Source organism: Acartia tonsa, chromosome 2, assembly GCF_053477335.1.
Source record: "Acartia tonsa isolate MP-2025a chromosome 2, ASM5347733v1, whole genome shotgun sequence".
NCBI classification, from domain to species: Eukaryota; Metazoa; Arthropoda; class Copepoda; order Calanoida; family Acartiidae; genus Acartia; species Acartia tonsa.
The window spans coordinates 16,676,643-16,702,710 of record NC_137261.1 but is presented as its reverse complement, the minus strand read 5'-3'; the positions used below and the strand labels follow the sequence as shown (position 1 = coordinate 16,702,710).

Here is a 26,068-nt window from a genome sequence, read left to right as displayed (position 1 = left end):
AACGAAAATTGTTAACCTTTACGGACGTATGTACAGACCTTATTATAGAAAGGCTTTGATTTATAAAAAAAATGCGGTTAAATTAAACTTGACCTATTTTATGTTCATTGCGGTAAAATTAGTTTCATTGTTCTTTAAACAGATCTATAGTATAGATGTATATACAGATGACTACCTGTCCCCCTTTTCCAATGACCTTACTCGTCTTCTAGCAAATTGTTTTATGCTACTTGTCTGTGTTAATATTTCCGACATTATTGGTTGATTTTCAAAGACCCAATTGAGAGTCCTGGGATATTTTACTCTGATGTTGTTTATTTCCAGATGAAACTGAACCTTGACATGGCGAAGAAGAGACTGGACTGGCATAATCTCAATGTAGCAAGGTAACTTCTAACGGACCAAGGAAAGAAAACGAAGTGTCGGGTTTCGTCGTATTTTCACTGGAGCTTTTCTCCTATTTCTAGTCCTGCCGGGACAATCATTAACATTTGCCTAACCTGAAATAATCTATCAAACACTACTGTGAAAGTACGACGATACCTGCTACTTCGTTTTCTTTACATGATCCCTTTAATGTATAGTTGATAAGTATGGTATCCTGCAGTGTTTCGGATCCGCATTGATTGTATGCGGATCCGGATCCTCCAAATTTGGTCAGTGCAGATCCAGATCCGGATCCTTGACAATAGAAATAAAATCACCAAATTTTTTTAAAAATATTTATTCTTTAATTCGAAATCAAAAATAATTTTAATTTTCACGTCTGAACCTAAACCTTAAAGATTGGCTCTCATCAAGAGAATGTCTGAGATTTTATAGAAATTTAGGTAGATTTGTCCATTTATTCCGCATTTTTTTGAGTCCAAGGATCCGGATCCGCAAAAAAATCCTTGCGGATCCGGATCCGAAACTCTGGTATCCTGACAAACTAAACACTTATTTTTCACACATCATTTTCACTTGCGTATTCGCCCCTAGAGGCCTTTTGTGGTAGAAGTCGAGACATCACTTTAATTTCAATTTTAGTTCTAAACGGAAAAAAAGACAAAAATGTATATTCTGGAAGGGTAAAATTATGAAAATTCCCCAAATTAATCAAAATTAGACCTATAAGAAACACTGCAAATTATACCATATTGTTTCAGTGGTTAGTGAGATCCTTAGCTAAAGACAGAAAGTCTGTTACATTTACATATTAAAGCATTTAGCAAAATAAGAAAGGGTATTTTAAATTGGGGTTCGATTTCACCGACTTAACCTTGGTAGAAATCAGTTTAAAATGTCTCATGTAATTTATTTTTTTGTTAGAAAAATAAATTACTAGTAAAATAAAATGATCAGTAAAGAAATGAAATAAAAATGTTAATGCTAAAAGTAACATAAATTTAATGTAAAAATGTTAACACATTATAAAATGTAGGTAATTCTAACAAAATATTAAATTTTGAAAAGAAAACAAAATGTGGAACATTTTATAGCTCTAGGGTTTAGCTAAATTTATGTTAATATCATTTCTACATTATTTGGAAAATTTTTAAAATATTTTTTGGTGGATTTTCTTAAACAATGTAAATTTGATTAACACTCATTGATCTAAAAGGGATAAGTCAATAGACGATGAATAAATTTACAATCCCAATGATGGTAAACAAAATTAATGAGATAATATTGGTAGCGATTTTGAACACTGCTTGTTAGAAACAATAATTTAGGATTTTAAGTTTTTGAACCAAAGATTAAGAAATTTTGTTCATAAAAAGTAGGGTTGGGCCGGATATCCGGTGTGGCCGGATATCCGGCCGGATACCGGATATTGAAACCATCCGGCCGGATATCCGGCCACACCTGATATCCGGACACCGGATATTGAAACTATCCGGCCGGATATTGAAACTATCCGGCCGGATATCCGGCCCAACCCTAATAAAAAGCACGAATTAGAGTCCAAGGTCGTCTCAATATCTGAAAAATCTTGGCTGTTAATTTATTTCAAAGTAAATATCAAACTTGTGTAGATTCATATACATTTTTGGTCTTTTAAGTTTAAGAAAAAGAAAAATGTAGAATTTAGTTTAGAATTATGATTATTGTCCTGTCTGGTTTGGTTGCAAACTCTGATAAAAACTTAAAATGACGCTACTATCAACCGATCAACCCTTCCCCCCCCCCCCGCTTTTGGGATCTTTTTTATCCTACTATATAAAGTAGTAAGATTTTTTTCTTCTGAATCTTAAGATTTCAATAACTACTGAACTAATTAAGCTTCCTTTTTAGTGCCGCTTTTTATAGATCCTGATATGGTTTTAGGCTGTTTTTCTATATTTGAGCCTTGGAATGGCTTTATGCTACTCTTCAGCCTTTTTCTCACCCCTTTGACTACAGAGCACCTAGATGCTAAAGGCGCCGCCGCATCTAGTATAAAAATAAAGAAACAGAAAAAAGAGTTTCAAATGACTAATATCTTATTACTAAAAATGATATTTCTTTTCATCAACCCCCTAATTTTGTATTTAAAAATATGTACAAGGGGGTGGGGGTGTTATAGATGTAATACTTTTAATTCAAGAGAGCATACCTTACCCATAAGATATGAAATATGGAATAGCCGAAGCAGAAAATATAATATCGATAATTCTTTCTTAAGGTTAAAATCTTTGCGCCACAATTCACTTTGGGCTCAATCCAATAATCCATTTATCCAGCTTTTTACTTTTGCAAATAGACATAAACAAAATTTTAACATTTTTTTCTCGTATTCATTAGAAACCGGTTGTTGTCAATACGAAAAAACTATATCTAGCATCGAATTATATCCAGTTTTCTACGAATATAAAATATACAATCATAAGATTAAAACCCGTTTTTTAGCCCGTGCCTCCGGCATCTCGGGACTAAAAAACTGGTTTTCACCTTATAATTCTACATTTTATATCCGCGGAAAACGTTTATAATACAATGCAAGAAATAACTGCGAAATAATGCGATGTTATAGTTGATTTTTCCGTATGGATGAAAAACCGGTTCTAATCAACCTTATATTGATCGGTTTTGAAGTCATACTGGAATAAATGTTATTTTCTCGGGTAATCTTCAATTTATAGTCATAAAGAGCGTCATATTTGGCGTAATTCCGTAAGGTTTTTAAGCTGTCCTTAATTATGACAAAACTCAGGGATAAATAAACTCATAGTTATGAACAATATGACATAATTAAACGCATTTGTCAGGAAGCTTGTGTAAAACTATACTGAAAGAACTCTTACTCATTATATTTATGTTGACCTATAAACAGTTATCATAAACTAACTTTGTTATTTCAACTGTTCAACTAGTTTAAAAAGTTTTCTATTTGAAATCTTCGACGTTATTCATTATCCTAGTCCAAATGTGGCATGTTGTTTTCCTTTTCATGGCGCAATTTACAAAGTTCAGAACTATCAAACTGTATAAATTTATACAAGTAATATAATTAGTGTCTAAATAAATGACGCTGCATCAATTCAGTGTTAAACAACTAAGTTACAGTCAACTAGCGGCTACGCCCCTAGAGGCCTCATAGCTCCGTTTATACTTATTTGTATGACGTCACAACTCACACATTTCAGTGCTTCGATTGCATGTTTTAAAACATTTTTATAGGCTGAAATATAACTGATTGTACAGCAATTATTGAGAAAATTATTTTTGCTGCTCTACTTATTGTCAAAATTCTCTTTTTTCCTCTAGAATATCAAACTGTTAAATGTCACGTGTATTTTAAAATGTCAAAATCTGCAGCCAATCCAGATTTTTTCGCAACGTAAAAACATTCTTTCAAGTTTGGTCGTTAATCAAAAAGTTTTTATGCAGCCAATGTAACCGAAGACTTATAAAGGGACAAACAATCTTGAAATTTATATATGCATTTATAATGTTGCATTAAAGTAAAACAATAGAATGGGACTTTCAATTGGCTCTATGAATATAAGCCAATAGAGTCGGAAATATTAACACAGCCAAATCTCTACAAAAGAGGGGGTAAGCAATTTACTTACGGAGTAAAAAGTTCCCCAACACTGGATCCAGGCCGTTGTCTGGGTTGTATACATATATACATACAGGGTGAGTCAGAAAAAACTAAGTTTTTCGATTTTCAGAAACAACCAGAAGGAATACAGAAAAAATAATTATATGTCCTTGTTCTCTGTACAAAAGCACACCAAACTTGTAAAAGGTGTTTTTCATTATCTCTAAAAATGCAGCCTCTATGATAGGTGTATGGTGTCAAAAAATGCCTTGTGTGTAAAATGTTGATCAAGAAAAATTAAAATAACTCATCTATTTTGTATAAAAAAATCTTAAAATTTCAATATTAATTTAGAAAAAGGTCTAAGAAAAGTACTTTAATGAGTTTTAAAGGTGAAATGCCTTTTGGCTCTTCACACAAGCATTTTTAGAATGCTGCGATTTGTCATTTTTTCATATATCTTGATTGTGATGCATGTGGTTTAAAAGAATCTTCTATAATAACGTAGCTTATAGTAAAAAGAAAAATAAACCTTTTTATTTGACAAAAAAATTTCTTAAGATAAAAAAGTTATCAAGGTTTGAATTTTTAAAATAAAAATGCCTTTTAGAAACCCCACCCTATCTATATGAAGTTATTATAATGGATTATAACACACAAGTATAATTTGTCAAAGGGGGCGGAGATTTTGGAGATTAAATCCAGTCTTGCACCAAATATAGAGAAAATTCAGGGGGAGGGCCCAGGGGGGGGGGGGGAGAAATTTAGGTAACAAGATGAAATATTTCTGGTCATGAGCTGGTTTTCTGGTCATGGGGTATTAAATCTTAACAATAGATTACAACAAAACATTTGATTTATAATGTGATAATTTAATTTAAATAAATTGTATTTTTAACATGTTAAATATTAACAATTTGGTGAATAAAAATTTTAATAATCAAAAAATATGTTTGTTTATCTATATAGAATGGTAGACATTTTTTATTATAAAGAAATCTACCTAAAAAGTAAAAAATAATGGCCAAAAAAGTCATCACACACACTTTTTGAAATCTTTATGCTCTAAAAAGCGCCGTTGTTTTCAGAGATATTCAAAAACACTTTTTCTAAGTTTAATGTATATTTTTATAGAGAACAAGAACCTATAATTGATTTTTCCATATTCCTACAGGTTGTATCAGAAAATCAGAAAACTCAGTTTTTTCTGACTCACCCTGTATATACATTTACATTTTTAGAAGTCCAATCAGTGCATGGTAATAAGTTGCGGCTGTTTATGGAACAAGGCATTCCCCCTAATTAACTATTTATGTCGCGCACCTGACATAGCAACAGTAGAAAAAAATTTAAATTCTAATCCAGTGTAATACTTTCAGCAAGGGAAAGGACATTGGGTTGTTTATTACAATATTTATAACTAGCGGCTACGCCCCTAGAGGCCTCTAGTGGCACTTAAATGTTTTTGTTTGATAAAGTCTCTACTATAATTTTTTACGTACGATACCTCTTCATTTGACGTTGAAGTTTCCTAAACGTTTTTTAAAATTTTGATTTTTTTGTCATTTCTCTTGGGAGGGTGGTGGTACCCTCCCCCAAAATAGTTATAAACCTTCCCGGGACATATGAGAATCTACCCTGTTAAGGAGAACCCGATCGGTTCAGCGGTTAGCGAGATCCTTCGGTACAAACACACAAACACACAGACACACACACAAACATCCTGTTACTTTATTATAAGGATAACGTTTTCTTGTTTGGTTCAACAAATTTGGGAACCTTATTTTTTTATTTTGATTGGATGGTTCATTAAGCTAAAAGGCCAAACATTTCAACTAAAATTTTCATCTATAGAAGAGGTAATTTTGTGTATCGTCATTGGGGATATTTATTGGCTATTTTTCTATCCCTTTAGATCCCTGTTTACTTTGCAGAATTTATGTCCTTGTTTGTGATAGCTCTTGCCTTGACACACTTTGAAAAGTACGTGGGAATTATGCATGTCATTGCACATGAAAAAAATATATTTGTCTACAGAATTAGGACAAACTTTCCTGGGACCTAAAGAGATAAGACAATGGCCGATAAATTGATGTACATCCACAATGAGATGATACAAAAAAGTTAACCCCTCCCCCCCCCCTGTAACGTAAAATTAGTGGTTAATACTTTTGAACACTCAACTTAATAAACCAACCAATCAAAATCAATTAAAAGTCCCCAAAGTTGTACAACCGACAAATAAGAAAATATTATTGTAAATTTTAGTGTAATAAACAGCCACTTTTTCTTCTCTTTCTGCAATTTTTCGCTTCCATCCACACGTTGAGAAAAAAGGAATTTGAATATAAATTATAATAAAGTTCCACGTGTCAAGAAGATTTTATAATAAAATTTAAATAAACAATTCAGATATTAAAACAAAATATATAGGATGTCTGTGTGTTTGTTAAAAATGATAGCGTCACCCACTACAACCTCAAAGTATTATTGATGAAAGATTATATTAAGGGGCGATTTGTCGTATTTTCAAATGGCTTTTTGTAGGTTATTTTATTTTGGTGCAGATTATATTGGGTTAAGTGATTGCCCAGCAGGGTCTAGAAATAGGTGAAAAGCTAATGTGAAAAGATAAGGTAACGTCCCTTAAGGGACGTTGTCACGCATATTTTAACTATACTAAATAAATAGCCCCTACAAAATTTTGGTGATTTATAGTTTACCCCCCCCCCCCCCCCCCCACCACTTCACAATAAATAAAGCACTTTGAAAACATGGCAGAAAATTAGACATTAAATGAAATCTTTGTAATGATAATTGAACATAAATTATATTTGAAACTGTAATTATGTCTAGTCTGTCTCTGGCTACTAATCTACATAATTAAAATTCAATCAAAATCAAGAAAGACAATCATGTCCATAGATAGTGAAACAACAAAGATAAAAACTTAAAATGTTATACAATAAATATACAAAGTTTAAATTTTGTTTTTTTTGTTATGGGTCAAAATAACCATAAAAAATCCTGTTTTTTAACAAAGAGATGGATGATCAAATCCATATGATAAAGAAGTTCTGCTACTAATATATATGCAGGGAGAAAGGGGACATTGGTCTGTTTATTACAATAGTCCCCAAAGTCTTAAAATAAAGTTTTCTTATTTAATGGCTTAACATCCTTGAGGATTTTCATTAAATTTTGATTGGTTGGTTCAATTAGTTGAGTTTCCAAACGTTTCGACCAAAAATTTAAATCTACAGAAGGGATAATTTTGTAAAATATCATTGGGGATGTACTCTATTTATCGGTCATTGTCTTATCCCTTTAGATCCCTGCAAAGTTGGTGTGTTAAAATAATTTGTGCTAAATGTGTTGAATTTGACCCATTTCAACCAAAATATGCATTTCATCGCTTCAAACATTGTGTGTCAATGGCATAGTTTGCCCTGCTAATTCTAAAATTAAATTTATGTCTTTTCTTTGAATGTGTATAAGTTGATAATTGCTTCAAAAACATTTCCACAAATGATATAATATCATAAAACTCTGAGAGAAATGGAACTATGGGCTGTTTATAACACTTGTCCCCAAAGGTTTATAATTATGTTAGTAATTCGTTGGTTTAACAACTTTTGGAACTTTTATTGAATTTTGGTTGTTTGGTTTATTAAGTTAAACCTTTCAAACACTAATTTTAATTTTCAGAAGGGATAATTTTGTGATTCATCATTAGGGATGTGCATCAATTTATCGTCCATTGTCTTTCTCCTTTAGATCCCTGTAAACTTGCACCTTATCAAATGATATAATACCATAAAACTAATTTGGGACCAAGGTCAATATCTAATAAAACTTTTTTTTATGGTCAGTTTTATTGATTGATTTGCGACATTTTATTGCACTTTGTCAAACTGATAAATCATTTTTCTCACTTGACCTAATTACAAAAACTTATTAGTTGAAAATGAAATCAATAGCAAATTGTAGTTAATTTACTGAACAGCTTGGGTAAAAATACTTACCCGGTTGCTTTTAAATATAGACAGTTTAAATTCAATTAAAAAAATATTTCTGAGAAATAGCCATTTCACTCTCACTTTCCTCCGGCTTTTATAACTTCTTGTTAAAAAAATCGTATTATAGACAGCTTTCCGCGGATATGTACAATTATAACTAGTTTTTGATATTATGATTGTACATTGTTATATTCTTTAAAAAACTGAATATAATATTATATGATTCAGTATGGCTTAGAACTCATTCTAATCCAGCGGATATTAATCGGTATCGAAGCCATACTGGAAAAAAATATTACTCTATTTAAATTCTTTTAGTTTATACTGCAGAAAAGAATGAGGCCACCTTAATTCACAATTGTATTGCTTTAAAATGCAACAAAAATTCATTTTTATAGTATAAAAATATATTTTTTTAGACCTTATTTACATATAATCACCCATTGTTACTGTCATTATGTATTCGGATATGCATAAAGTGTCATGGGAGACGTCATAAAATACGTCTAAAAGGAAGGACGAAAAGGGAAGTTGGAAAGGAAACCCCTAAAAAAGAGATGCATAATGAGACTTATTTTTATGACATTACACATGACACTTTCCGCAAATTCATTTAATTTTAACGGTTTTCTTTAAACACTAAATTCATTGGGTGTTGCAGTAAATCTTCAGATTCGGTGTTCAGGCGTTATACATTACCACTATATCCACTACTAAGGTAGGGAGGGACACTGGGCTGTTTATTACACTAGTCCCCAAAGATTTATAATAACGTTAGCTAAACAACTTGAATTTTAATTCTCTAATTCATTGAATTCAGTATCCACACGTTTCAACTACTGAAAGTAATCTACAAAATGGGTAATTTTATGTATCATAATTGGGGATGTAAATCAATGTGTCGGCCATTTTCTTATCCCTTTAGATCCGTGATATATAGCACTGCTTTACTTTTTTTTCCATTGATTGCTTCGTCATAAGAGCTGGGTTATATTTGCTTATTTTCTATAATTTATCTGTATTTTAACTTTTTTTGTTGAAAATATTAAAATAATGCCATTATTTATCTTCCAATATGGCTTCAACACCGAATAATATCAGAAACAGTTCTCAGTCATACTGAAAAATCATGTATAGCATCGCGTAACAGATATTTTTCAACAAATATTGAAACAAAATCATGATAATAATACCTACGGCCCTTGGGTCTAATAAAACTGGGTTTAATCTTATAATGGTTTATTTTAACATCCTCGGAAAGCTGTCTATAATACGGTGCGATAAATAACTATTCTCACTTAAAAAGTACAACGCATTACTAAATTGCCCTTGAAAGAGTTATTATATTTCTTTGATGTAAGATTAACATTTTTGCAGAAAAAGAAATGCTAATATTTTTCTTTTATATTTGGTTTGTTTGATTTTTCGTGGTGTGAAATCTTATAAGTGCAACACAACACGCTACGTGTGAAAAGCAGGGATCTAAAGGGATAAGACAATGGCCGATAAATTGAAGTACAACCCCAATAATGATACACAAAACTATCCCTTCTGTAGATTACAATTAGTCGATCAAGCGTTTGGACACTCAATTAAATCAAGCAACCTATCAAAATTCAATAAAAGTTCCCAAGGTTGTTAAGCCAAAAGATAGGGAAATGTTATCATAAGACTAGTGTAATAAACAGCCCAATGTCCCTTCCTCCCTGGTGAAAAAGTACGTGTAAACAACTCACGTTTGTCAAACACTTCCTTAAGTCAAATTGACATAAATTGGATTCCAAGAGAGAGAACGGATGAAGCACAATCTGTGCCACTTTTGATTCATGTGACGTCATAAAAATGAGGGAGAGGAGAATTGGGAAAGAAAACTTCTAAAAAAGAGATGGAGAATCCCTTATTTTTATGACGTCACAGAAATCAAAAGTGGTGCAGATTTGGCTTCGTCGAGAAAACGAAGACTAGAAGCAGCTAATAATTCCCAATAAAAATGACGTCATACAATTCAAATAATCAATGACAGGCCTATATACATTTCACTATTAGCCAATATAATGGTCTATCATTGGTCATTTGTATTGTATGACTACCTTTTTTATTAGGCACTATAAACTGCTTCCGAAGACTAATAAAATTATCCAAATATAGATAACTTGGTGTTTATTTAGAATTAAAAACTGGACATCATCGGAAGTTAAAGAATTGGAAGAAAATTTAATAAGTTTTTTCTCCTCTTATAGTTTTGTAACATATTTTTATTTTTTTATTTATGACATGGAAAAAAATTAAATTTGTAAAGATTATAATCCTTTATTCTCAATTAATTTTAAAAATGTTTATTAAACAAATCACTAGATGCTTTTTTAACGCATATTTACATAATTTTTTGTTGTTACAAAAACTAATTATCTTTTTTTTTATTATAGGAAAAGTCAGCCTGTGTTACGCCACCTGCCACTAAAGCCAGCAGTGCCAGCTAATGCAAAAGAAAACAAAAAAAGAGATTTGATCAAGGTTAGAAATGCTAAGTTTTATGTAACACACTATTGGAATATTCTAAAATATTGAGAAAGACCCCTTTTCTATAATTAGGTTGCTCTGTACGTCCGCCCGTAACGGTTAGTTATTTTTGTTAATTTATACATGTGAGAATTGTCCTATTAATTTTAAACTTTGAATGATGATTCCTATAACTGTTAGGTACAATTTAGAAAGTGTAGCAACTCTATACCATAAAGTTTTCATGTCCATTTAAAACATGCTGATTTTTTATTAAGTAGATTTTCTATAATCAAGTCCTTAAAATGTAAGTATGTCCTTATATCCTGTATTTTAGCAGTTTTTGCATCAAATTTACTTAACATTTTCTTTAAACTTATATGTTTATATTCAGTTCTGACACTCAAAAAGGGCCAACGTTTGTTTGTCAAACAATTTCAGAAGTTTGTAAAACTAATAATTGTTACCTTTCTTGGCTAATTAGTCATAATTTCACACACTTTATAATAAAAATAGTCCATAAATTGCCATTTTTAAATGATTTAGTTTTAATCTGTATCTTTTTGAAGTGAAGTTAATTAAGAATATTAAAACTTTGGGTAAATTCAAACTCTGTTTCTCCCCTAGTAAACATAAAGTAAGCAGAAACAATACTGTAATAGTTTATCAACAGTTTGAATATTTCTTATATTTATGCTACAATGGGCTCTAAATTTCAATTAGATACAAAAGTTCCATATGCATGCCTTTTTCCTTGTATTTACTGCCATGTATTTACCCTTCTAATGCCATGGGTATGTAAACATTTATAAGGGCTTAGCAACTGCTTATTTCAAATGCCTTTGGTTTGCGATTAAGAACGATTCTAAAAAAAAGAGGTTTTTTTGAAATAAATTATTGTCATAATTTTAAAGAAATTCATATAATCAACAATAGGCCACTTTTTAAAAATAAAACTTTTTACAGGCGAAATAAAAGTTATGGTTTGTATTCTCAAACGTCAAAGCCAATTTTTGCGGCCATGCTTGTCGTATAAAAACAGTTTTAAGGCTTCTTGTAAAGCATATGGTATCGGTTGCGGCTGGGGGTAGATATGTAGCTGGCGGCTGGGGGTAGATATGAAGCTGGCGGCTGGGGGTAGATATGTAGCTTGCGGCTGGGGGTAAATATGTAGCTGGCGGCTGGGGTTAGATATGTAGCGGGCGGCTGTAGGTCCCTGACATTTACTTAGTAACTTTATTTTGTGTTGTTTTGCACTTTGTGGTAAGAATAACTGCATTCAAAACAAAGTCACAAATGTTTAGTCAAGGAAAAGGGATGGATGTATTACAATATGGATAAATAGTCAGGGATCTACAGGGATAAGACAATGACCGATATATTGATGTAAATCCCCAATGATAATTAAAACAATACTAGTGATTAAAATTAGTGGTTGAAACGTCTTAACGCTCAAATTAATTAAACAACCGAAGCTAATTTCAATTTAATACTGACAATAATCATAAAATATATTGTTTTTGTCGTGTATGGCTTATTTTTAAATCCGTCAAATAACAAAAAATACTTAGATTCCAATTAGAGGATAATAACATCTATAAATAAAGAAGCACTATGGAATGGAAAAAAAGGTTCATGTCTCTTGAAGCATGACAGACGGACAAAGAAATGTATAAACTAAATGCATATTTCATAGGAATCTTCATAGAAGAATTCAGCTGTCTATCTTCAATAGCAGCCGAGAAAATCATAAATAGAGTATAAAATGTTCATCATTTGCAAGGTACATGATATTTTTACTTAATTTATCTTTATTCAGAGCACGTACACCCCTCCCCCAACACGGCGTCACCATCAGCACTGTGTACCCAACATCTCCGGGTCGGAAACTTTGCCGCGCAATTACAAAATGCGCAAGACCGCGAACGCGCACCAAGCAAAGACGACCTCCAACAGGTTGAGCCGGGACTCGTCCAAGTTTATGCACATCATTATGGATGAGATTGTGGAGGATAGTACAAATTGTAGCTTCACCATGGTGGCCGGACAGATTGCGGCTAAACAGGCCTTGCAGGTAAAATATATCTATAATACAAAGTAGAATGATGTCTGTCTGTCTAAAGCTTAAGATCTCGGTAACCACTGAACAGATTGGGCTAATCTTTTCAGGAAATGTACCTACTGGTATTTAAAAAGTAAAATCATTGTAAACTTTATTGCTTGAAAAATATAAGAAATATTCTAACTATTGATATTTGTACTAGCTAGCAGCTTCACCCCTATAGGCCTCTAGGATCGCTTTATGGCAGGGGAAAAGGAAATCATACATTATTTTAAATTTTGGCTTTAAAAAGATAACGTAAAGAACCCTCTCACAAAAAGGTTATAAACAAACCTTGGAAATATAGCTTTACAGTTAAAGAGATCAATGTCGGTTAAGCTCCTGTTACTTTTATATACAGAATAAGGATATGTTTATATGCAAATCTAACTAAAAGCCTTATAATAAAATATATAAAAGGCCTGATAAATGAATCTAACATATTGAAATTGAAACCGATAGCAGCATCCCATATAGCTAGAACCACGTTTTCTCTTCAACTAAGAAAGCGAAGAAATAGAAAAAAAACAAGAAGGACAAAATCCATTGATACCAAGAATGTGACTCAAAAATCAACCATGTGACGTCGTAAAATGAAGGAGATGAGAGGAGAAGTGGGAAAAAAACCTCTAAAAAAGAGATGGACAATCCCTTATTTTTATGACGTCAAAAGGCTGATTTTTTTAGACACTTTGTCCAGCTACTCAAGAATTTGATAATGTATAGCATATTTATAGAGAAAACATAGAAACGGACGATTCGAGTTATGCATTACAGACTCATCTGAAAGATCAATAGTCTATCTCAAATAGCAGCTGGAAAATCTTTTTTTTCTGTAGAATTCATACTTTCATTGATGAACTGACCTGACGGACAGCTGGACCTTAATGATAAAAAAGCCTTGCTACTAAAAAACTGATTCTATATACAGGGTGTTTTAATAGAAACGTCTTTTTTAAATTCTTAATTATGCATAGAAAATAAAACAATTATAGAAAATGCTTTATATATTTGGAAAACCTATTCTGGGACATTTATGTTTCAAATAATTGAAAATTATTTTTTCAATAACCTATGCCTCAAAAACCGGTTTTTCCAAAGACCTTATTTTTGAAGATTTATGGATTTAAAGATTGTGGAAAAAATGTGCACATTTTAAAAATTCAAATTGCGCGGCTTGTATTAATAGTAGAAAAACGTTATGCATACCGTTAGAATTGTCATGAACTCTAGTTTTTGGATATATAAGAACCATTCATGTGCTATGTATAGTAAAGGAGCTACGTGGTAAAATGTTTAAATTTTTTTTAAACTTTTCAACATTTCTCACATTTTTCAACGTAGCTCCTAACTACAAACAGCACTTTATAATAGTACATTTATTTTTAGAAATTAGAGTTTATGACGATTCTAACGATATGCATGACGTTTTTTTACTATTAATACAAGCCGCGCAATTTGAATTTTAAAAATGTGCACATTTTTTCCACAACCTTAAATCCGTAAATCTTCAAAAATAAGGCTTTTGGAAAAACCGGTTTCTGAGGCATAAGTTATTGAAAAAATAATTTTCAAATATTTGAAACATAAATGTCCCAGAATAGGTTTTCCAAATATATAAAGCATTTTATATAATTGTTTTATTTTCTATGCATAATTAAGAATTTAAAAAAGACGTTTCTATTAAAACACCCTGTATATTCAAATTTTATTCCAATGGTGAGGATGTAAATGAGATTGGTTTCTGTTAAAAATTCCTTCTGCCAGTCAGCTTTATTTATGCAACCACTAGTGACTGCGCTCCTAGCATTTATGGGCTCTATTTTCTAAGGGATATGAAAGTGCAGAAATAAAGAGCCCAAAACCATACCCAGACTTTGTTTTACAAAATATAAAATATCCTAAAACTACCTCAGAACCTATAAGAAGCTTTACTATAAAGGAGAACCATATCGGTTCAGCGGTTAGTGAGAACAAGGACAATTGTTTCAACAAATAGGACAGCTATTGCGTAATTTTTACAAACAGATCATGTCAAGAATACAACAATTTCTTAAAAATAAAAGGGAACTTAATTAAACAAAAACAATGTTATTTTGCTTGTTCATAACAAAAGCAAAAAAAAGATCAGCTGAAATTGGGACATCGGAAATTGTCATGTGTGACGTCATAAAATTACTTCTAAAAAGGAAGGATTATAGAAGAAGTGGGAAAGGAAGCCTCTGAAAATGATATGGATATTTTTTTTAATGACGTCACAAATGAAACTTTTCGCTGTCCAGCTGAAAATAATTTGTTTGGATCAGGCACTTTTTATCAGAAAACTTATTTCTGTGAATTTAAATGGCATGCGTACATGGTCGAACGCGTGAAAATATAAATAAAGATTTCTTGATCTTTTCAATTATTAATTAGAATTCAGATATTATATTAATACTTATATATCAAAAGTATCATTACAGAGTGAGAGGGGATAGTTTATTGCACTTGTCCCAAAAGTTTTATAATAACGTTTTCTTTTCGTTAGCTTAACAACTTTGGAGACTTTAAAATTTTAATTTAAACTACAGATGGAGTAGTTTTGTGTATCATCATTGGGGATGTAATTGTATATTAATTTATCGGCCATTGTCTTATCCCTTTAGATCACTGAATTCATTACTATCTACAAATATTTCAAATAATTTACACCAATATTGTAAAAGATTCCAAGGCATAAGTTAACACTAAAAAATTATTAGACAAATAGTTAAAGCTTCTTAAATGTTGACATAAAATACAGTTTTTCCATTTTCTTCGAATTTGCTTTTATATCTACATAAAAACACATTTGAATTTTAATACAGAATGAAATTTGAATATCACTTGTAAACAACATTTTCTAGTCTGTTGAAATTCATATTGTTTACATTTCATTTTTGCCTCTAGGGTTTTATTTGTATATTTAAACAAAAAGGATTAGATCCCGAAAACTTTAAACTCCAAATATGTTGAGGATTTTACAAGTATTTAGCTGATATTGCCAGTGATCTAAATGCATTAGACAATGGCCGATAAATTGATTTACATTTTCAAAGATGATACCCCAAATTACCTCATCTGTAGATCAAAATTAGTGGTTGAAAAGTTTGAACTTAGTGAACAAACCAATCAAAATTCACAAAAGCCTCACAAGTTGTTAAGTCAACAAATAAGAAAACGCTATTATAAAACTTTGGGGACTAGTGAAATAAACAGCCCATTGTTCTCTCTATCTCTGCGCTATTGGTCACAACGTTAGATTTTTTCTGTATCTTATTGTAATGTGATACGACTTGCTTAGAGTTGCGGGTTTATTTGTATGTATCTAATTAACATTAATATTCCAAGGGCACCAGATTGTTGAGAAAAAAATAATCAATGGGCCAATAAGGGGCTTGATATTTTAAATAAATTTCAATTGCAAACACCAACCATTTAAACAAGTTTAAATTGATAAAGCCCAAATTGTTCCGAATTTGTATCACTTTTGAAAAGTGCGACTCCAGTTACGTCATATTTTTCTTTCCCGAAAAAGGGAAGGGTGAAAGAAAAAAAAGGGAAGGGAGGAAGAAAAAAGAGATAAGAGAAAAGGGGGTTTTCCCCATCTCTTTTGAAGAGATTTTCTTCCCCCCTTCCCTTTTTCGGGAAAGAAAAATATGACGTAACTGGAGTCGCACTTTTCAAAAGTGATACAAATTCGGAACAATTTGGGCTTTGTCGTTTAAATTTACATATTTTTTTTTTAGGAAACAGTTATTCTTCCATCTTTGAGACCAGAACTTTTTACTGGACTCAGAACTCCCACGAGGTAAAAACTTATTATTTTTTATAGTTTTAAAGTTGACTTAAATTTTGGGCATATTATTTATTTATCAATAATCAATCTAGTGATTAGATGTTCTTTAGTTCTTTAACGCATTCCCTTAAGCATTTTAAACAACCATTCGACTGCATGTCCTAAAGGGTGAGCAAAAAAAAATGCGTAGATTTTTAAAATTCCTATTGCGCGGCTTGTGTTAATGGTAGAAAAAAGGCACGCATGTCGTTAGAACCGCTAAGAAGTCTATTTCCAGGAAATATAAAAACGATTCCTGTGCTATGCATAGTTTAGGAGCTACGTGTTAAAGTGTCCAAACTGGTGTAAAACTTGACTTGCGAGTAAATTTTAAAATATAACTAAAAATTAGAGAAGATATTTTGCAAAATGAGATGCCTACATTTTTTAATTTCAAATTGCGCGGCTTGTGTTAATAGTAGAAAAATGTTACGCATACCGTTAGAACCGCTATGAACTGTATTTTTTGGAAATATAAGAACGGTTCCTGTGCTACAAATAATCTAGGAGCCAGATGTTAAAATGTCCCAAAATTTACTCGCAAGTCAAGTTTTAAGTCAGTTGGGACATTTTAACACGTAGCTCCTAAACTATACATAGCATAGGAATCATTTTTATATTTCCTAAAAATATATTTCCTAGCGGTTCTAACGACATGCGTTCCTTTTTTCTACCATTAACACAAGCCGCGCAATTTGAATTTTAAAAATCTACACATTTTTTTTTGCTCACCCTTTAACTAAAGCAATAGAAGATTTAGAAGATATATTTTGCTGATAATTTTTGGAAAGGTAAGGTTAAGCAATGGTTAGGATTGTCCCGAATTCAAAGTTCCCATGATAGAAGACCCATGCAGTCTATAAAATATGAAATTTAAAGATCGAGTTCAAGTACACAGGCGATACAAAAACGCGGTATATTGTGTAGCGGGATTTTTCTTTTACGGCTTGCTAAAAATTGCGGCTCGAAACCCTATCATTTAGAGATCGTTAATCTTATAATTGATTCCTTTCTTCCAACTTTGAATGACCCTGAGAGAGGTTCCAATTAAAGTTTCCTCAGACATTCGATAAAGAGAAAACTATTATTATGTGTCTCAATGTCAACCAAGAGTCAATGTCAAAGAAATGTATAACAAAAAAATCTTTGAAAATTATTACCTAAAGTTTCATGTTGTATGTTTTATGGCTATGTACTCTTATTAATGGATCAAGTGTATAAGATTATTTTTGTGGTGGTGAAAATTTATTTACTTTCCAAAGATTAACCCTCTTTGAGGGGGGGGGGGAGTCAAACATATTACTTACCTCCCACTTTCCTTTGTAAATCGTAGAAAAATTGGTCTTGCAGCACAAATATGTAAACGGATCATGGAAAGAAAATGAAGTAGCGGTCTTTGTTGTATTTTCTCATAGCTTTTTTCCAATTTTTAGCCGCTGCGTGGTGCTCTAATTCTGCGAGAATCTTTAACATTTACCTATCGCATCTTAAAATACGACGAAACTCCCTATTTTTTTTGCCCCATGCTTATGTAAACTAATAAATTAGTTAATCTTCAAATTGAAACGAGTTATAATATGTGTAATTTTGGTTACCTAGACCTAAGAAAAGCCTTCAATAACACCTCTAGTATTTTTATATGAAGCATTATTGAGTCATAAATTTTTCATTAAAGCTTCTTTATTATATATTTATCAGACAAGCATCGTTTTAACTATATTAAATATAAAATAGAAAATGAGAAATGTGAACGAATAGTTGAGCTGTTTGTCCCCAAGTATTCAATTACATTAAATAAAAGAGAAGGATAGAAGCAAACACGAGAATAATGGATAAAAACACGCAATTCTATAATCAAACTTTTTATGTTAATAGTCGCATAGGTTGGCTGGCGTTAACTTACTATGTCTGAGAGAAACATTTATGGAAAGTGAAACATTTTCCAGTATGGCTTCGCAACCTTTTAATATTAGATGGATTAGAACCGGTTCTTAGGACGAAGCCCAATCTGTCCTACTTTTGAGCAAGACGATTCCTATATGACGTCATATAAAGGGAAAAGGAAAAAGGGAAGGGGGAAGAAAATCTCTTCAAAAGAGATGGGAGAAAAGGGACTCGTCTTGCTCAAAAGTGGGACAGATTAGGCTTCGTCGTTCTTAGCCATACTGAAAATCATGTATCGTATTGTATTACAGATAATTTTCCATAAATAAAGAAAAATACTAAAATTAAAAAGTGTATGCCTAATAATGTATGAATAATGCACTATATAGTCTGTCATGGATAGATAGATTTAAAGTAAAAAGATGTTTTATCAAATATAAAAATAGAAACAAAATTACTAATTCTATTTCAATGTCATTTGAATATATTATTTGGATGACATGTCAGTCCTAAAGTCAACATAAAAGAAAATTTAATTGTTCTATTTGCCTATCGATAATAAAAAGCAATGCTACTTTTCATAAAAACAATTTAGTTTGTAGATTAATTAAATGGTATGTCCCAGGGATCTAAAGGGATAAGACATTGACCGATAAATTGATGTACATCCCCAATTACCCCTTCTGAAGATGACAATAGTTGTTGAAACGTTTGGACACTAAACTTATTTAACGAACGAAGGGGTTTGTTTTTGTTCTGACCTGGTAATAATAAAACTATGTTAGCAAGAGCTGTTGCCAGCTAATATTTTGTTTTAGGGGATTGGTATTTATTTGGACCTTCTGAGCTGGATCTTTAAATCGTTTATAGGAAACCGGGGCGATTCATTTCAGCGCACCATCAGATTATTAATACCAATCTTTAAATCGAAATGGCACGGGCGATTTGGCGCGGCCAGTGGCGCGGTACCGGCGCGCCAATCGTACTCAGCGAGTGGCATTGCCGGGCCAAATCGGGTGATTTATATTTAATAAATAAATATTTTTTTTAATTACTTTAATATTTTATTGCAAAACTATTGTGAAAACATTTTTATAGTTATTTTTTAGGTAAATTATATATTGGTTTATATAAATACCATACTGACCCGTCTTAAGTAATAAAGTTGGCCCTGCTCGTATGGATATGTTGCCGGCAAAACATATAGGTAGCAATTTAAGGAAATTAAAGCATTAAAGCTATAAATATCATTAAGATGTGTTATTTTGGGGACTTATGACAGCAATATTAATAACAAGATTGGAATGTGATTGAATTTTTAAACTTTTAGTAATCCAATATATTTTGATAGTTTTAATTATGTAAACAAGCAAAATTATGTAAACAAACAAAATAAAGCAGTGTGTGCGCAAGCGATACAACACCGCGCCGAAAATCTTTTAAAAATTAATGTTTTATAGGTGCGCTGTGGCGCACCATCAGCGCACCTACGGTTCACCTCTGAATCGCCCCAATTCAGCGCACAATAAAAACGATTTAAAGATCCAGCTCTGGTAATGGTAAAACCTTGTTAGCAAGATCTGTTGCCAGATAATATTATTTTTTAGGGGCTTGTTACTGTTTGGACCTCCTGGTAAAGGTAAAACCATGTTAGCAAGAGCTGTTGCCAGCTAATATTTTGTTTTAGGGGTTTGTTACTGTTCGGACCTCCTGGTAATGGTAAAACCATGTTAGCAAGAGCTGTTGCCAGCGAATCTGACTCTTCATTCTTTAACATTAGGTAAATATTTTTTGTTTAACTTCCTAAGAATAGTGTTTTTATTATGCTGGATCTTAACATATTTAGTTATTCACCAATTTATCTAATTTAATGTATTACTTATTGTATTTATTTCAATAATATCGAATAATAAAAATAGTCCACTAGAAGCCTTTCAATTTTATTTAGTATTAAAAAAGATATTTTGGTGCGAATTCTCTTGGAAGGGTGGTGTTTTCCTCCCCAAAAGTAGTTAAAAACTTCCCATGATCTATGAGATGCTACACTGTAAATGAGAACCATATCGGTCCAGCGATTACAGAGACAAACACGATTTTGTTACTTTTACATAAGCATAATAAAAAATACATATTTATAAATTTAAGATTCCCATATTTTTTATTCCATGTATATATGAATTCAACAAAAAGATCTATGCAACTTATGAAAAATATCTGAAGTAAAACTTTTCAATTATGGAGATTGAGTTAAATCTCATTAATTGATTTGTAGATTAAATTTCACATTTTTTTTATATATTTTGAAAGAAATGTGCCAAAACATATTGAATTTGATTTATCTTCTGAAGTCAACAAGAACACTAATGTCCTTATGTAGTACATTTTTCTAGAGAATAGTAGAGTACAATTATGCAGTAAGAGTAGACAGTTTTTTGGTCAAATTATGTTATTAAATTGTTAAAATAGATGAATGCTTGTAAAGTAAAGATTTTTATTTGTGTTTAGGAAAAATAAATATAATACTGGAAGATTAGAGTAAAACACCAATGGGGGTAGGGTTTAAATAACTGTATCTCCATAACGCAATGCTCTTGTTCCAACTCTCAATGGGGTCTTTGAAAATCAACTTATTGTGTGGTGAATATTAACACAGTCAAATAGCAGAAAACAATTTGCTAGCAGACGAAAAAGGTCATTGGAAAAATGAGGGAGGTAGTTATCTGTATATACATCTATATTATAGATCTGTTACTAAAAGTGTCTCATATTTTTGAAATTGCTCAAACTACGTTTAGACATACTCTGGTTTTATAGTAACTTTACTTTAAAAAATATATTGGATTGGAATCTAAATTGAATGAATGAGAAAATTTTAAACATACTCTGGTTTTATAGTAACTTTACTTTAAAAGATTTATTGGATTGGAATCTAAATTGAATGAATGAGAAAATTTTAATATTTTATTTTTTTAAGTTTCACAAACTCAATCGAACATCGACCTTTTATAATCTGAATTCATTTATTCCTCTAAGAGGATTATTTTCAATTCGCATCAAAGTATTTGCATCATTTTCGCTGGTGGGGAAATGGTTCCATTTTTTGTACTGTATAATCATTTCCTTGCAGGGATCTAAAGGGATAAGACAATGGCCATTAAATAGATGTACATTCTCAAGAATGATACACAAAATTACCCCTTTTGTAATTAAGATTAGTGGTTAGAACGTTTGAACACTCAACTACATGAATCAATCAATGAAAATTCGATAAAAGTCTAACAAAGTTGTTGAGTCGACGAATAAGAAAGCAGTATTTTAAGTAATATATTTAGAAAAAATCAGGTACCAAAACATAACTAGATTTGTTCATAGTGTTGTTCTATTTAGACGAGTAACAAACGTAAATAAAGTGCAAATAAAATGAAAAAAAAATTACATTAATAATTAATTTGGCATTTTGGACATCTTTTTATTTGAAATTAAATGTCTTGCAAAAATTCAAAAAAGATTTCAAACAAAGACCAATGAATTCATCACCAATTCAAAGTTTTCTTTTAAAGTATGCAGAAAAGCAGATTTATTTGCAAATACTGTTTTTGTTGCAAATTTTGCATGCGCAGAGTTGATATGAAATATTAATTTATTCAATCTTACAAATATTTGATGTTCATAATAAAACATGATAAAAAATATGCTAACTCACTCTATCTTAGAGGCAAGCACAGCAATTTACTTGGGGGCTTTTAAAACATTAAAGGATAAAAAAGGGAGGAAGCCTTTTACTTTTTAATTTTAATTGGGATGTTGGCACCACTCTACACCCCTCTACCTCACGCCACTGCTTGATATCAGTTGAAGGGTATCCCATTTTCTATTAAAACTCTACCTTACATTTGACAAGAAGGAAAGTTTAGTGAAGTGGGAAAGGAAACCCCTAAAGAGACAGATAATAGACGTATTTTGTGGCGTCACACATAACACTTTCCAGCGCTTCCATTCTTTGATTTCGGGAATTCCAAAGAATCAAAAGATTAAAATTTAGCTTAGATTTTTGTGACAATAATAATACTAATATATATACCTGAGAGGGAGGGGACAATGGGCTTTTTATTATAAAGTTGTCTTATTCGTTGGTTTAACAACTTAAGGGACTTAAATTGAAATTAATTGATTTAATGGTTCATTTAGTTGAGGGTATCATTGGGGATGTACATAAGTTTACCCGCCATTGTCTTATCCATTTAGATCCCTGACATATATATACCTATTTGTTAGTGCATCAACGTTGACATCTAAATATGTTGGAGAGGGGGAGAAGGGGTAATTTTGTGTGTCATCATTTGGGACGTCCAACAATTTATCCGCCATTGTCTTATCCCTTTAGATCCCTGACTAATATTGTATATATATCTATTTGTTAGTGCATCAACGTTGACATTCAAATATGTTGGAGAGGGGGAGAAGTTGTAATTTTATGTATCATCATTGGGGATGTACATAAATTTATTCGCCATTGTCTTATCCCTTCAGATCCCTGACTAATATATACCTATTTGTTAGTGCATCAACGTTGACATCTAAATATGTTGGAGAGGGGGAGAAGTTGGTGAGAGCTTTGTTTACAGCTGCAAGACAAATGCAACCTTCCATCATTTTTATAGGTAATTGATTTATTTTACATGGATCAATCTTTTTTAATTATTGGTAATATATATTAATTGGTACATTTTTGGGACATGTCCCCCACATAACTAATATACTATACTTTTTTAAATTCAAAAATCTTTGTTGAGCAGCTACTCTATAAATAAATAAGAAATGTCAATTAGGTCAGCATGCAGTCATTGAATTGAATAATAACTTTTTCATTTACATTAGATAGGTTCGAATATCGGCTTAAGATCGCGTCATTGCTAAAGATGTTAAAAATGGTTCCTACTGATAATATGAATAAAATATTAAGGACAGATCAAATAATAATTATGTACAGTGTCAAAGGACTAAACAATCTCGTGAGAGGCACACGACATTAATAGTTAGAGTAGGATGAATGTTTTGGCCCTAATCAGGCAAAGCCATTACCATGAACAGTTAGGACAATGGTCGTGCAATCAGAGAGTTGGTTGTCTTATGGGTATTACTAAACCTAATAACTTGTGGGTTTCGACAGAAAAAGATACATTACCCTGGGTTGTTGGACCTGGCGTTTAAGTGTCCCTGCCCGTATGAGGTAATTGATGTAGCACTCTTTAATAAAGCAAATGTACAAAAAAGTCAACATATTGAAGTATTACATACATTCTTTTATTTTCCGTGTTTGATGATGTGATATGACACTGAATAACAAAGAATTCAGAGTAATGTAATGCAGTTACTACAGTGCAAAAAAAAAGAATATTGCAAATCAGGAATTAGGGGATAGATGATTACAAGGGCGTCCAAGCTTTTTTATTTGGGGGGGGGGGGGGTAAAATTTTGAAAATAAAAATTTTGGGGGTATAATCTTTATTTTATAGAGGCATTTTTTTTATTTGGGGGGAGGGGGGTAAAAATTGTAAATCCAAAATTTTGGGGGTGTTTTGAAATTGATTGAAAATTAAAGGGAGGGCATTATTTTGTTAATTACTTTAATGAGATTAGGTTAGGTTATTTGGGTCATTGGGTAGTCCCGCAAGGGTAAGCACAGGAAAATAAAATTTCCTCCCCAGCTATATTCAATTTATTTCAAAAATAAAAGTGGGGGAATTAACTGCACATTAAGCTTTATATTAAGGTCGAAATTCACTGCACATAATAGGTTATTCCTACGATAAATTGGTATATTTAGTTAAACGCATTAATTGAATTTTCATGAATATCCTTTGCATTCCTGGGGATATAATACATTTCTTTGTAAACTTTAAAGATCAATTTATCAAGTTTATTCTTTGTATAGAATAAAACATCTGTGTCGTAGAATCTATTAGTCTTGCAAAGAAATGCCATTTTTGTGTTCTTTTCTATCATATTTTCAATTAAAGGAACCCTGCAAGAAATATACCGATTTAAAGGCTGAAAATTTTCATAATTTTGAAATGCCTACAACTGTTTTTTTTATATAAAATCTGAAGGCTTCAACTTTGGGGTAATTAATCTACTTGCGGCAGTCTTTTAGAAGTTAGATCATTGTATATCTTGCAGGCTTTCTTCTAATTAGTTGGACTTTTAATCAATAATATTTTTAGATGATTTAAATATTAATTTATTCACATTTCAATTTACAACTTTGTCTATATTTTATCGTTTATTGTATTATCCCTTAAGATCCCTGATCTTAACTGAAGATTGGAAAAAAAGGCATTAATTTTACTAAGTCAAGCGAGTGACAAATTTAGGAATTAAAAGAATACATTGGGAATTGTCTGTAAGGGAAAAAATTGGTTATTTATTTTTATCGTACTGTTGTGTTTAAAACTCCGTTTGATAAAACAAAAATTAATAAGTTGCAGTAGCAATATTTTCCAAACGGTAAAAACTTGGCATTTGTGTTACCCAATGAAATATGAAAATTGGAAAATTGAAAGTTTTGTCCAATACTGCATCTTTATTAGGTTGGGCCAATTTCTTTTCAAGGTTGAAATGGCCAATTTGTTATTGGACCACTGAATCGGATATTCTCTTTTTTTTGCAATATTGGAATTAGGTGGTTTTTTGATGAAGTGGTATTGATAAGTTACAAAGAATTCTGGACCATTCTATTCTGCACAAATATGGTGGAACTCTTAGTATAAACATTGAATGGCAGAAACAAAACTGGACCATTCAGATTGTGTTCAAGCATGGTGCAACCTTTAAAAAAAGTGTCACGTGGCCCAAACCAAACTGGACCAGTCAAATTTGGACAAGTATAGTGCAACATTTATTATAAGCAATGCGTATTACATACAAAACTGGACCAGTTTAATATGCAAAAACCATGGTAAAACCTTTAATATAAGCATTACTTAGCACAAACGAAACTGGACCAGTCTAATGTGCACAAGTATAGTGCATATTTTATTACAAGCAATGCTAGGAACAAACAAAACTGGACTAGTCTAATGTGCACAAGTATGGTGCAAGTGCAACTCTTAGTATAAACATTGCCTGGCTGAAACAAAACTGGACCAGTCTAATTTGGACAAGTATAGTGCAACATTTATTAATGAATATTACATACAAAACTGGACCAGTCTAATGTTCACAAGTATGGTGCAATCTTTAATATAAGCATTGCTTAGCACAAACAAAACTAGACCAGTCTAATGCGTACAAGTATGGTGCAACTTTTATTAAGAGCTTTGCTTGGCTTAAGCATTAACAAAACTGGACCAGTCTAAAGTGTACAAGTATGGTGCAACCTGTATTATGAGCATTGCTTGGCTTAAGCATTAAAAAAAACTGGACCAGTCTTATGTGCACAAGTATAGTGCAACCTTTAATATAAGTATTTCCTGGGCCAAACCAAAACTTTTACCAAATGTTTAAGTATTGTTAATTCAATAAAGTGTTCTTGAATTGAAACAAAAATGTTAAGCACCAGTTATGATTTAAATATTTAATAAGGAAAACTTTGTTGTCATTGTAAATAAAAACATTTTTTGGCTACTATTCAATTTTAAGTTTAGAAATATTCTCAAATAATTGTAATATCTATTCATGCCTAAGAAAATTGAATTTGA

At 31.6% G+C, this 26,068-nt stretch overlaps 1 protein-coding gene across 1 annotated transcript in view; it reads left to right on the top strand.

The window, feature by feature from the left end:
* LOC145312406 (spastin-like) overlaps nt 1-26,068 on the top strand; it is a 50,030-nt gene that overhangs the window by 15,857 nt on the left and 8,105 nt on the right. The window contains exons 6-11 of the mRNA XM_080151641.1: nt 325-386; nt 10,455-10,542; nt 12,347-12,601; nt 16,396-16,457; nt 20,056-20,148; nt 22,929-23,029. Coding sequence (XP_080007767.1) covers nt 325-386; nt 10,455-10,542; nt 12,347-12,601; nt 16,396-16,457; nt 20,056-20,148; nt 22,929-23,029 — 661 coding nt within the window. The remainder of the gene's footprint in view (nt 1-324; nt 387-10,454; nt 10,543-12,346; nt 12,602-16,395; nt 16,458-20,055; nt 20,149-22,928; nt 23,030-26,068) is intronic.